The sequence below is a fragment of the Adiantum capillus-veneris genome, chromosome 11, assembly GCF_014529385.1.
Source record: "Adiantum capillus-veneris isolate H3 chromosome 11, ASM1452938v2, whole genome shotgun sequence".
Lineage (NCBI taxonomy): Eukaryota > Viridiplantae > Streptophyta > Polypodiopsida > Polypodiales > Pteridaceae > Adiantum > Adiantum capillus-veneris.
In genome coordinates, this window is record NC_140941.1 from 45,045,311 (window position 1) to 45,057,880 (window position 12,570).

The 12,570-nt window shown below is 43.8% G+C and overlaps 1 protein-coding gene across 6 annotated transcripts in view; it reads left to right on the forward strand.

The window, feature by feature from the left end:
- KAK (HECT ubiquitin protein ligase family protein KAK) overlaps positions 1-12,141 on the forward strand; it is a 54,355-nt gene extending 42,214 nt beyond the window's left edge. For 3 of the 6 annotated variants that reach the window (XM_086523049.1, XM_086523052.1, XM_086523051.1), the window contains 5 exons: positions 10,674-10,754; positions 10,828-10,896; positions 10,987-11,115; positions 11,200-11,439; positions 11,521-12,141. In XM_086523049.1, the coding sequence (XP_086379175.1) occupies positions 10,674-10,754; positions 10,828-10,896; positions 10,987-11,115; positions 11,200-11,439; positions 11,521-11,586 (585 nt within the window). In that variant the 3' untranslated portion in view covers positions 11,587-12,141. The remainder of the gene's footprint in view (positions 1-10,673; positions 10,755-10,827; positions 10,897-10,986; positions 11,116-11,199; positions 11,440-11,520) is intronic. The other 3 variants (XM_086523053.1, XM_086523054.1, XM_086523055.1) reach the window with 1 other exon arrangement.
- The last annotated feature ends 429 nt before the right edge of the window (positions 12,142-12,570 follow it).

The following is a 12,570-nucleotide window of genomic DNA, read 5'->3' on the forward strand; positions in this document are numbered from 1 at the left end:
ACTGCCCTACGGGCCGTTTCAATTTGTGGTATTTGCATGTGTAGTCAATTAGGACATCTGAGTGACCTTCGGGTCTTGAACTAACTTGATTGAGTTTTGTACGAACCAGTTGAGGGGCCTAAAACCTAGAAGAAAAGCAGAGAACTACCAACTTATAAAGTCTTGCTGAGGGGGCCTAAATCATAAAAAAAGAAACACACACACACACACACACACACACACACACAACCTAGAAGAAAAGCAGAGAACTACCAACTTATAAAGTCTTGTTGAGGGGGCCTAAATCATTAAAAAAGAAAACTCACACACACACAAAAAATAAATAAAAAAATTGCGTAAAGAGATGACACTTGGAAGTTATACGGATTGCGTTGACATGTTGATTTGGTAGGCTGTACGAACATTTCCGCAAAGCGCGTTGATTGATGATGTGGCAGTGCTGTATGCATTTCCATTTTTTGTTTTGGCAGCTTGTGATAGTTTTCAGCGCTAGTCTTTGGATGCAGCGACTTTGGGATTACGTACTTTTAGGGCTGATGGTAAGTTTGTAAGTGCGAGAGCATTTGGATGCAGAGTCTTGGAGAGTCCGACCCTCGAGAGTTGTACTTTGCAAGCAATAACAATAAAGAAATATTGAAAAGGGACGCCGGTCTTTGGGGCCAATACGTTTTGGCTCGAAACTCTATCGAGTCGTGTTGTCTCTCTCTCAGGCTTGCGTTGCCGGATGTCCCCCAAAGTGTAACAGCAGGTGTCAAACATATGTACAAAGCATTTATGCAGGGGGACTCCAAAACTGGAAACGCAATCTAATCGACTTGTCTACGCTTGTAGGTTTTGTGAATATGATCTCAAATTTGCTAGCACATAATGCCTTATACTATGTAGACAGACCTTGGTTCCGAAGACGTGTAGCATGTCCACGTAGTACATAGAGTGTGCAACGATCTCATTCCTTGGTGCTACGTTCATTAGTGGTAATGTGTGAATGTGATGAATAAGGTACCATCCTTAATCATTAGAGGTTAATCTATGTAGTTTCTCTTGCCTACAATCTCTAAACATAAGGAGACACACACACACACACACACACACACATATCCCGATGAGTGAAACATATACTAATCAAATGTAACGACAATTAGAGCCACATATGCTACTATCACCGTCCCCTGTGTGTAGGTTTGAGCGAATAGTAGTGAGGAGATCTGGGTTGGAGACAACCAATCTATGGCTTTGCTCTTGCATTGCCATTGAACATAGTACGAAGTTTACGTTGCGATTGAATCACTTATTCAATTTGTGAGTGCTTTTATGTTCTAGTCGGAGCAAATACCTATCGATTGATTGGATTGCTATGTGTATAGCTAGCCATTGCTCTACAAGCTCTTAACACTCTAGGTCCTATCGACCAAAATTGTCGTTGAAAAGTTGGAGAAATGCATTGATCTCGCCATATCTCTGACAGATGTGGACGATGAGCTGGGCGTGAGATCCCAAGAGAGACAGTGTGGGTCCGAAGGGTCGAGCTTTTACTTGCATCCATGTGTTGCAGGTGAACAGTGGACCGAGTTATCATCCATGTCACACTTGTAGTCCTAGTTTACAGCTTACCCGATGGATTGACAATTAGTTGATCTTTAAGTACGAAAAGTTGAAATTTATATCTAGAATTTCCCGAAGTAGAGAAGTTTGTTTTTCCTACTAAATATATTGCTTACTATTTATTCTATATTTTGAGGTAAAAAACCAATATGAATAGCTTGATCAAAATCAGGCAGCTTCTTGTTTCTACTTTGAACCATTTTTCAAAATATCCAGCTTATGCCATCTCTCAACGAGACCCTCCACGGGAGGTTTATGGTTTACCAAAATTATCATGTATCTCATAAACTGAAACTCTGTGTATATACTCTTGAACGTGTGATAGATGATATACATATCCAAATATCCTTTCCGATGTTTGAAAGCAAGAGTTATCACAACCATGTATGTCCTACAGCCTTTTAGGATTTAGCAATGCAACTTAAGTATTACTACATAGTCTATCAATCAAGACTAAGGAAAATAATCTTCTTTTTTCCTTGTCCTTAGCCACCATTGTCAAATTTGTGCATGCATACAATAATCATCGAAAAGTTATCTACCAATTGAGTCTAGCTTTATGCGTTCATGATAGGAGTCATGGGATGATTTCTAGCTTGAATCGGAGAGATCAAGATCTTAGTAGGTAAGGTGAAAAGCTAATACTAATTGCCTGTCCAAAATTGGACAGGATCTTGCTTGTAATTCTAACCTCGCACTGAGACCCTCCACGGGAGGTTATGACTTACCAAACATAGCAGGTATCCATGAACCTTCCCCTCTGTCGTATATGCTTTTAAAAAAACTGCCACAAATGATATATATAGCGAAATTTCTTCTTACCATTTGAAAGAAAAAGTCACCAAACCATGTATATTCCATGGCTTTTCCAATGCGCTTAAAGAATAATAGCAATTAGTTCATAATTAGATAACCCAAAAATTCTCTTTGGAAGGTTCCTTAAAGCTAAAAAATTAGCTAATCTCATATTGATTATCATAATAATCTGCAGAGTAACAACCACCTCAAGTAATCCGAACCCAAATTGGGCAGCACTTCATCTGTAAAATGAACCGTTCTCAAAAAATCAAACTGAATAGGCGAGTAAAGGGGTGGCTTAGAGGGGCTGTCGAGCAGAGAGCTGGTTCAAAGGGTGCATGTGCAAAGGAGATCACAATTGGCGGAGAAAGAAAGAGCAAGAAAAGGGCTGAACTCATAGAAGAAGAAACATGGCGACTCCCGAGGTGGGCGAGTAGAAAATCAGAGGGAGCCAAGTCTCAATGATCAAACAAATAGTGGTTTGCAGTGAGTTGCTTATTCATGTGATCCAAGATTAATGATACACACACTGCAAGTTAGGTGTCCATATGGTGAGCATATACTACTCATGTGACCAGATAGGGCAGAGTTGCGATATCATCCAATATGAGAAATTCTGCGAGTGCAGTTGGTAGACCTAGTAGTATGGGCAATTATGGCTTGTGTGAATTATATGGCACCAATGTGTTTATTCCAAAATAATGTCCTAATCCATCTCAGAAAATATTGCCAACCTCTCATTAATCATAGGAGAATTAACGACCGCTCCATAGGGTGTGGGAATGGACATACTGGAACATCATGTGAGTATGTGAGGTATCCACTTGTGATAATTGCATTCAAAAGAGTGTGTGTGTGTTGTGTGTGTGTGCGTGCGCGCGCTTGTGTTTAGAGATTGTAGGCAAGAGATAGATACCTTCGTCCACCATCCCGTGTGTGTAGGATTGTGCAATAGAAGTGAGGAGATCTGGGTTGGAGACAACCAATCTATGTCTTTGCTCTTGCATTACCATTGAACATAGTTTGTGTTGCAATTGGATCACTTATTCAATTTGTGAGTGCTTTTATGTCCTAGTCGGAGCAAATACCCATAGATTGATTGGATAGCTACGTGTATAGCTAGCCATTGCTCTACAAGGCTCTTAACACTCTAGGTCCTATCGACCAAAAATGTATAGCTAGCCATTGCTCTACAAGGCTCTTAACACTCTAGGTCCTATCAACCAAAAATGTCACCAAAAAGCTGGAGAAATGCGTTGATCTCGCCATACCTGTGACAGACGTGGACGATGAGTTGCGCGTGAGATAATCCTCCTCCCAAGAGATACAGTGTGGGCCCTATCAGCCTCTAAAGAAGGCGAGTGCCACTCACCAGGATCCCAATCCAACTCTGATTGTGGGGGTCCTTGCCATATCCGTATGTCAGGTGCACATCTAGTTCTATGGGCATAGCCAGTATCTGCTACGTGTAGGCCTAGGCATTTAACTGCATACGAAGCACCTTGTTTATTGTCTCATTAATAAGCGACATTTTTTAGAAATCGTGGGATCTTTATTGGGATTGCCCAACCCAGCTTTAATCCCACTTCTCAAGCAGAAGTCAATACCCTCAGTACCAGCACCAAGTACCCACAAGCATCTCTAGCGTTTGTGCACCAGATCAGGGCATCAACACTAGTGTTTTCAGTTTTCAGCCATAACCTTGCTGTACTGTCGAAGATCCAGCCATGAGTACCGGCATTTTTAGTTTTCAGCCCATGACAGCAGATCAGCTAGCGTCTCAGATTCCAGCCCTAGCCTCGTCGTCAGATCGTAGTACAAGGAACCTTGAGTACGCACTAAGCACTCATCCAGAGCATTCACCATCAATCACGTCTGCTGCACATTACACCTTAAGTGCTCTCTCTCTCTCTCTCCCCCTCGCGTAGCCTGCTCACCCCCCTCGCGTAGCCTACACCCCCCCTCACGTTGCGTATCCCCCCCCCCCCCCCCCCCCCCCCCCCCCCCCCCCCCCCGCCTGCTGCTGTGATTCACGCACACAAACCCCTCACGCTGCGCATCCTCCACCTCCGCCTGTTGCTGTGACAACGCGCCCGCAGATACATACATTCCCCCCCCCCCCCCCCCCCCCCCCCCCCCCCCCCCCCCTTTTTTCAGCCCGCAGGTACATACACACGGCAAAATTCAAAAATCTAGGAGGAATTCCCATAGGAATCTTTAGTCTCGGCTTTTCTGGATTTTCCGAATTTTCGCATTTTCAAAATCCTGTATTTTTCAGACCTGCAGGGATTTTTTTGCAAGGAATTTGGAAACTACAGAACTCACAGAAATTGCAAATTGACACGTACAGAAAGCAAATATATGCCATGTAGGCTGAATGTGGAAACACATGTATGCATAATGCGGTGCGTATAGGTTGCTCTCTCCTCTCTCTTAGAAAGTGAAACAAATAAGGCAAGACAGATGGCGGCGCACTACATGGTCACAAGCAAGAGGATGACAGCCATTGAAAAGGAGTTGAAAGAATGCAAAGCCCACATGGATGAGTGGAAGAAAGAGAAGAATTTAATTCTTGAATGGAAAAAGAGGGAGGAACAGGCGAGGGAATTAGAACGCAAGGAGTTCCGGGATGAAATTCAAGCTTTAAAAAGTAGCATCTCAGCCCTTCGGAAGGAACTCGATGAAACCAAAGAGGGAAGACGCCTTGAAGATGGAGAAATTGAGCCATCAATGATCGACGAGCTGAATAGTATACGAGCACAAGTCAAAGAAATAAAGGAGAAGACCTCATGGGTGGAGGTTCTCTCCAAAACGCAAAAGAAAATGGATGAGGCTGAAAAATGGATTGAAGTTGTCAAGAAGGGAAAGGGCAAGGAAATTCCGACTACACCCGACATCATCAACAAAACACTAGAAGAGGAACAACGAAGAAGGGTACGCGCTCGACACGTGAGAGTAACCGGCCTAAAAGATTCAGATAAGGTGGACCAAGAGGTGAAGAGCCTCATGTCGATGATGGGGGTGGAGAAGCCCTCGCACACACAAGCTTGGAGAGTGGGCAAGAAGAGTGAAGGTAATGGGGAGAGTTCAAAAGAACGGGCTCTCATTTTGCGCTTTCCCTCCATGGAAGAAAAGAAAGACTTTTTAAAGAAGAGGCCAACCCTCAAGAAAACAAGTATCTTTTTAGGAGATGATCTTACGCTCTCACAGCTTGCACATATGAGAGAGGTCATGCCAGAGATTATAGCAGCAAGGGAGAAGGGAAAGTTAGCTTTCTACAGAAATGGACGAGTAGTGATTACAGAGCACCGCTCTACATGACGGTGCGAGACCTATGGGACCACTCTCAGGATGGCGGTTTGGAACTGTAATTGCTAGCCTTTATCATGGCTGAGTATGCCCATCACCTCCGGAGGGTGATAGAAACTGAGCTCGTTGGTTTTGTAGAGTACGTTCAAAGCATGAATGGCCTTTATATAAACCTGCACCTACTCTTGGGCACTGACGACGTGAGTAGGGATGTCATAGCTGTTGTCCAAGCTATGCATGATAAAGGTGATAATCTTATTCTTCCTGTTTGGACAAGCAGTGAAGTTGAGATCACATATTGTCAAGTTTGGTTCTTTGCTCTTCGTAGGTTTGTAGTAGTATTCATTTTTCGATTTCTTATTTAGCTTACCTGAGGACTTAAGAATGTGTTCCGTTATAAGTTGTGTGAAGTTTGATTTCTAGGATTAAGTTTTTAAGATGTCTTATCCTTTTTTTTGTGCTTAAAGTGGAGTACTTGTTTTAAGCCAAGTAAGTTGCCTCAACTTATTTTACACGTCTTTTCTAAAAACTTTTTTAAGTTAATAATGTTTTGTTTTATCTAGTTTTGTTTCGTAGCAAACAAAGTGATTTAGTTTGTTTGTTTTTGTTTTTCTTTTCTTTTCGTGTGTCCCGCGCTTTTATAGTTTTATGAGTGCTTTATTCCCTCTTATAATTTGTGAGTTCAGATTATTCTGAACTTATGAAGGTATATGTAATGGTTCGTATAGACTTGATGTGGGGGCCTTTGAGGACAGCTTCAGAGACAGAGACATTGTTTTCTACTCAGAGACTCATCAGGCTCCAGGACAGTTGATGTCGCATATATCAGGATACAGATGGGAGACAGCTTGCAGGACATGCACCAGAACTGCGCATGGGACTAGAGGATCAGGAGGTGTAGCAGTTCTTTTCAGAGAGGAGCTCCAACCACTACTGCACATAGTTCGGAGAGATGATCATGCCAGATACTTGGGGGTGAGGCTGAGGGTAGAGACTGCTTGTACATCGCCATATGCTATTTTCCTCCCATCACTTCAGTATATGCTTCACCCAGAGGACAGTCTCCTTACTCTGTACTTGATGATGATATCTGGGAGATGGAGACATCATACTCTTGAGGGATTTCAATGTCCGAACAGGCAGCTCACAGACAGTCTTCTATGACACATCAGAGGAGATGCTTAGAGAGCTATAGCTAGAGGAGATGGGACTTGAGAGATGCTCACACGACAGAGAGCATACAGAGTATGGGAGATACCTGAGAGAGATGACGACTACTCACAGTTTAGCCATACTGAATGGCTTAACGACTTTCCCATTGTCTACAGGTTTTGCTTGTTTCCACACAGACATGGGTCCAGCACTGTAGACTATGTTCTGACACATCCGAGCTTTATCTCTCACATTTAAGATTGCACAGTGGGGCCCAGGCCTGTTGGGATAGCAGTAGACCATGCACTTTTGACATTATCAGTCTCCTTTGAGTACAATACATCTCAGGCCTCACGGGGTTGTAGACATCCACGCTATACTTTTACACCAGAGACTGACTCAGTCTATGCAGAGGAGATACGTAGGCTTTTATGCACATCAGAGCCAGTATACACAGTGGAGGAGATCACATCTATGCTGACAGTGACATTACATGGGGCAGTGACAGAGGCATACCCACACACTCAGCCTGGGCAGAGACGTCGTTCTGGGCACATGCCTCATAACATCTGGTATGATGAGGAGTGTCGACAGAGGAGAGCTCAGATACAGCGGGAGCTTACATTGGGAGTGATCACCTATAGACAGTCTCGCATTGCTACACGACGACTAGTGCGACGGAAGAAGCGAGCTTTCTTGGTCCAGATGGAGCAAGATTTATATCAGCTCTTCCTTAGTAGAGATTCAGGAGAGGCTTGGCGTCTATTCCATGAGAAGTCTCCCCCACCAGTGATTACTTCTACAGAGATATGGGGGTAGTATGAAGCATCTTTATACACTGCACCTGGCCAACTACCACTACCAGACCCACCACAGCCATGTCTGGCTACGAGCACCTTCTTTACCACTGAGATGGTAAAGGAGGCCATTGACAGGATGAAGACCAGATGGGCACAGGATCATGAGGGTTTGGTAGCAGAGCACATTATACATGCTGGGGATTTGTTGGCAGAGATGCTTGCATGGTTATTCAACCGTGTCATGTGTGAGGGCTTTCCTGAGTCTTGGAGATTATCTACTATTGTACCTATCTTCAAGACAGGAGACCCCACAGTGCCGGGGAATTACCGTACTATCATGGTAGGACACACATTGGCACGGTTATATGCATCCATCCTCGAGCATAGGCTGAGCAGTTGGGCAGAATGGGCATACGGGCACCTGGGCAGGCTGGTTTCAGAAGGGGTTTCTCCACACTAGATCATGTCTTTACACTCAGAGCTATCATTGAGGAGGGTCGAGCACATGGTAGACGGATATACTGCAGCTTTTGACACAGTACCGAGGGCCAGATTGATGCGCCGACTTATGGAATTGGGGGTACCCACAGAGCTGATGTGGGGGATTATGGCATTGTACATTTCAGTGATGGGTCATGTACGCACATCAAGGGGATATCTGACATAGTTCACTCCACTATCGGAGTGAAACAGAGATGCCCACTGTCCTCTACTTTATTTGGTATGTATGTTGATGGGGTCTCTGATTATATTGACAGAGGAGGAGATAGAGGTGCTCAGCTTGCAAGGACATGGATCCCTCTTTTATTGTATGATGACGATATCGTGTTGATATCAGACTCACCAGAGGGTATGCAGAGACATTTGGACGCATTGCATAGTTTTGCAGAGGATAGTGGATTGTCTGTCAACCTTGGTAAAACCAAGGTCATGGTATTTAATACCACGCCACAATGGGTTAGGAGATCAGCACCTACTTTCACATATGGGCAGGACAGTATGGAGTACACTGATGCATACACATATCTTGGGGTGGTCTTTAGTGGACCGAGGTTCACACCGAAAGTGGCAATAGACACTAGATTGACTCGTGCCTATGCAGCCCTAGGTGGTTTAGAGAGGATTTGTTCGCAGGTTCAGTTCCAGGAACCTCGAACAAAGCTCTGGCTTTTCGATTGGTCGCTTCAGTTATGCACTACGGGGTTCAGGTTTGGGGACCGTCTATTGACAAGGCTGGATGGAGTAATATGGAGAGACCCCTGATATCTATGATTTCTAGGCTGATTAGAGCCAAGGCCTCAGTCCCACATGACATCATATGAGCGGAGCTGGCTGCCCCACCTATGGAGGTTGAGGCACTCACCAGATCAGTATCATTTGTACACAGCTTATGGGACACCACCAGGGACAGGTATGCCAGGCTTGCTCTTGAGTCATCCAGACAGCTGGCATTACAGGGAGATACATCATGTTGGTATGAACAGATGAGCTCATGGTTTCAGAGGATGGTTTCAGCATGGACAGGCTGCCCCCTTTCCAGTATTCTCTTGATGCACCATCCTTGGCTCTTACACGGATGGAGACTACTAGACTCATTCGGCAGGATCTTATCCAGCTTGATAGCAAGAGGACATGGATAGAGCCATCATGGGAGTTGGGTACGAAGAGGGTTTTCTATAGAGAGCATCTTCTTCAACTCACGACAGACGGATTTGTCACACGGCCCTGTTACATGGACACACATCTATCTCATGGGTTACGATGTGCTATAGGCCAGATTCGCACATCTTCCATCTTCACACCAGCTTGGGATTGAGACAGGTAGATTCAGAGGCATACCAGCAGACAGTAGGATATGTCAGTTATGCCATGCAGAGCCAGAGACAGAGTTTCACTACTATGAGATACGGGGACGCTTTCATTGTCTATTCAGAGATGGTTTTGACTCGTTAGATAGAGTCATGAGATATCAGGATCAAAGATGTCTCGGATTATTCCTACTTGAGATTCAGAGACATAGAGACGCTCTATTGAATGGACAAAGACAGAGACAGTCCCAGAGACGCATCTCAGATTTCTTCAGTCTGAGTACCTCAGAGGCAGAGGGGACACCACCACCACAGAGCTCGGTTCCCACCCATACACACACCAGCGGTACTCTCATTGATCGAGCTATAGCGTTAGGGAGATCGAGACGACTGCGACTGAGGAGGGGAGCCACGCAGCACCGGCGGAGATTGCGGCAGAGGATCCACAGGATTCTAGCACGACACCCAGAGTGTCGATCAGGATAGGCTTCATGCTACTGCTATATTGTATCATGGTGACACTTATCCCCACTTTGTACCTTTATGGCATGATACTATTGCTCAGCCTACCAGCCACCTATAGGAGTCGGTAGCACTCATATCAGTTATTGGTTTGTAGTTTTCTTTGTTTGTACCCAGACTTGGTACTAGACTCATCATTGTAATCAGTTGGTCTCATAGGTCATTTTGGCCTTTTGTAGACGTTAATATATCATTTCATTTCATTTCTCTCTCTCTCACGTTTGTCGAATGGGTTTTTCACTCCACAGATCTTCTTTGAGGTTCCCAGCTCCATTTTTTTGCCCCCCCTGTTAGCAGAACCTCTTTCAGTAGTAAGCAATCACTGGGTTAACATGAAAACGATGTCAGTGGGATCTAGTGTGGCTTAGTTATTACGGCTGGTGGTTATGGTTTTGTGGACGATAACTATGAGTCTAAAAACTTGCATGCTCGTTAAAAGGTGAATGTTAGCCTTTTCCTATATTCAAGGGTGAATCTGGGCTTATCCTTGATTCATCTAGGTATAAGTTTGTCACAGTATTAAGCAGGATACATCTCTGTACATTGTATCTTCAGTCTCAGGTGGGCAAGGTTGCTTCAAATTTCACGATGACCCTTTTTGTAGATCTTGAAGTGTAGGGATATGATAAATAGTAATTATTTGAGGCACCTGGTGATATCTGATTGTTAAACTGTGATAAAGGTGTTCCAAATGTTATCGCTTCAAATCTTCAATGAAGAGGAACTTGACTACTTGCTGTGTGGATGCAAAGAAGTTTGGACAGTAAGTAATTGCTTGTGTTTTCCTTTTTGGTGGGTTATCTCATGTTCGGCTTTTAAGCTTGCTACAATTTCAGGCAGATACTCTTGTGGAGCACATCAAGTTTGACCATGGCTATACTGCTTCTAGTCCTCCAATTCGAAATGTGAGATAGGATAGAGAGTAAATGTTTCTACCAGATAGTTTCAGTTGAATATGGCAAATAATCATGGTTCTCCCGTATTCTTCTTTGTAGCTTCTTGAAATTATGGGCGAGTTCACACCGGAGCAGCAGCGCGCCTTTTTACGTTTTGTAACAGGAGCTCCAAGGCTTCCTTCTGGAGGACTGGCAGCACTCAATCCAAAGCTCACCATCGTCCGGAAGGTGAGCTGCAACAGCTTGCGCAAGCTCCTACCTGCATTGCAAACTTGTATGGCACTGAACATGTTCCGTTGTTTGTGTTTACAGCACCCTACAGGAGTAAGTGGAACAACGGCTGTGCTGGGATCTACTCCCCCTGGCACATCCGCTCTTGGAACACCTTTAGCAGATGGAGATTTGCCGAGTGTTATGACGTGTGCAAATTACTTGAAGCTGCCACCATACTCTTGCAAGGTTATATTGATTTGGGTTTTTTTAAATAGTGATTTTTTGGAGCTTTTGGACTTTTTATTGATTGTGTTGTGTTTGCCACCATACTCTTGCAAGGTTATATTGATTTTGGTTTTTTGGATTGTGACTTTTTGGAGCTTTTGGACTGTGATAATTGTTATGGGTTTCAAATGGCAGGAAGTCATGCGGGAAAGGTTACTGTTTGCCATCTTGGAAGGGCAAGGCTCTTTCGACTTGTCCTGAGACTAAGTATTTGTCAGGCTTTTATGAGTCGTCATCAAGCCCATATTCCATCAAGGGTTCTGTCTTCTTCGCAACATGCTGACCCTGTCCCTGATTTATCTCTAAGTTTTGCCCTCATGCGTTGTTGGTTTGGAGGTGGATTGTGAATATCATGTGTACAGAAGGTCTATTTCTTTGCGGGATGATGGAAGTTGGCCGGCTTTGGTTCTTTGCTTCCACACGTATGTGGGATGCAACACGCTTGTAGCTCGTCTCACATTCTTTTACATCCATTGAGTGACTCAAGGTTTTCAGCCATCATTGTATAAAGAAGTCTTTGAAAATCTCTCTCTCTCTCTCTCTCTCTCTCTCTCTCTCTCTCTCTCTCTTTAGGTCTTATAATCTCCAAGAACCACACTGATGTATCAATTGCCTTAATTTATCAACGATATACATGCAACATTACTGCAGCAGACACGCTAGTGTGCAATGGTGTATAGTCGGCCAACTAAATGTGGCATTTTATTGCAACATATTCTTAATTTTCTGAATTCATCGTCCATAAAGATTGCTATTGCTCTGACTGGGAAACACTTATGCTGTCCGATATCCATGATCAGTGTTGTCTTTGGTAGTGTGGTAATGTTTTTTATTTTACTGTGATACTGCTATATTTTTTGGAGCCTATGGTCTGTCTGCGCTTAGAGAGGCAGGGAGAATCTTGCGAGCCTTTTGAGTCTGGATGTTTCCTAGGAAAGATTCTTATAGTAGGTATTTTTTAAGAAAAAAAGTTTGGCTGATAGCAAAGAGGTATAATTTTTCCTGGTATGTTTTTTTAAAATTATGGCCTCTCTGCTACTGCGTAATGAAAGTTTCCTCCTCAGCTTTACTCTTGTGGTGCAACCTTTAAACATGCTCTCTTCCTATCAATGATTGTAGGATTGCATCTTGACAGACTTTGGTATGGAAGATGTTTAGAGTCATTTCGTTGTGCCGGAATGTTTG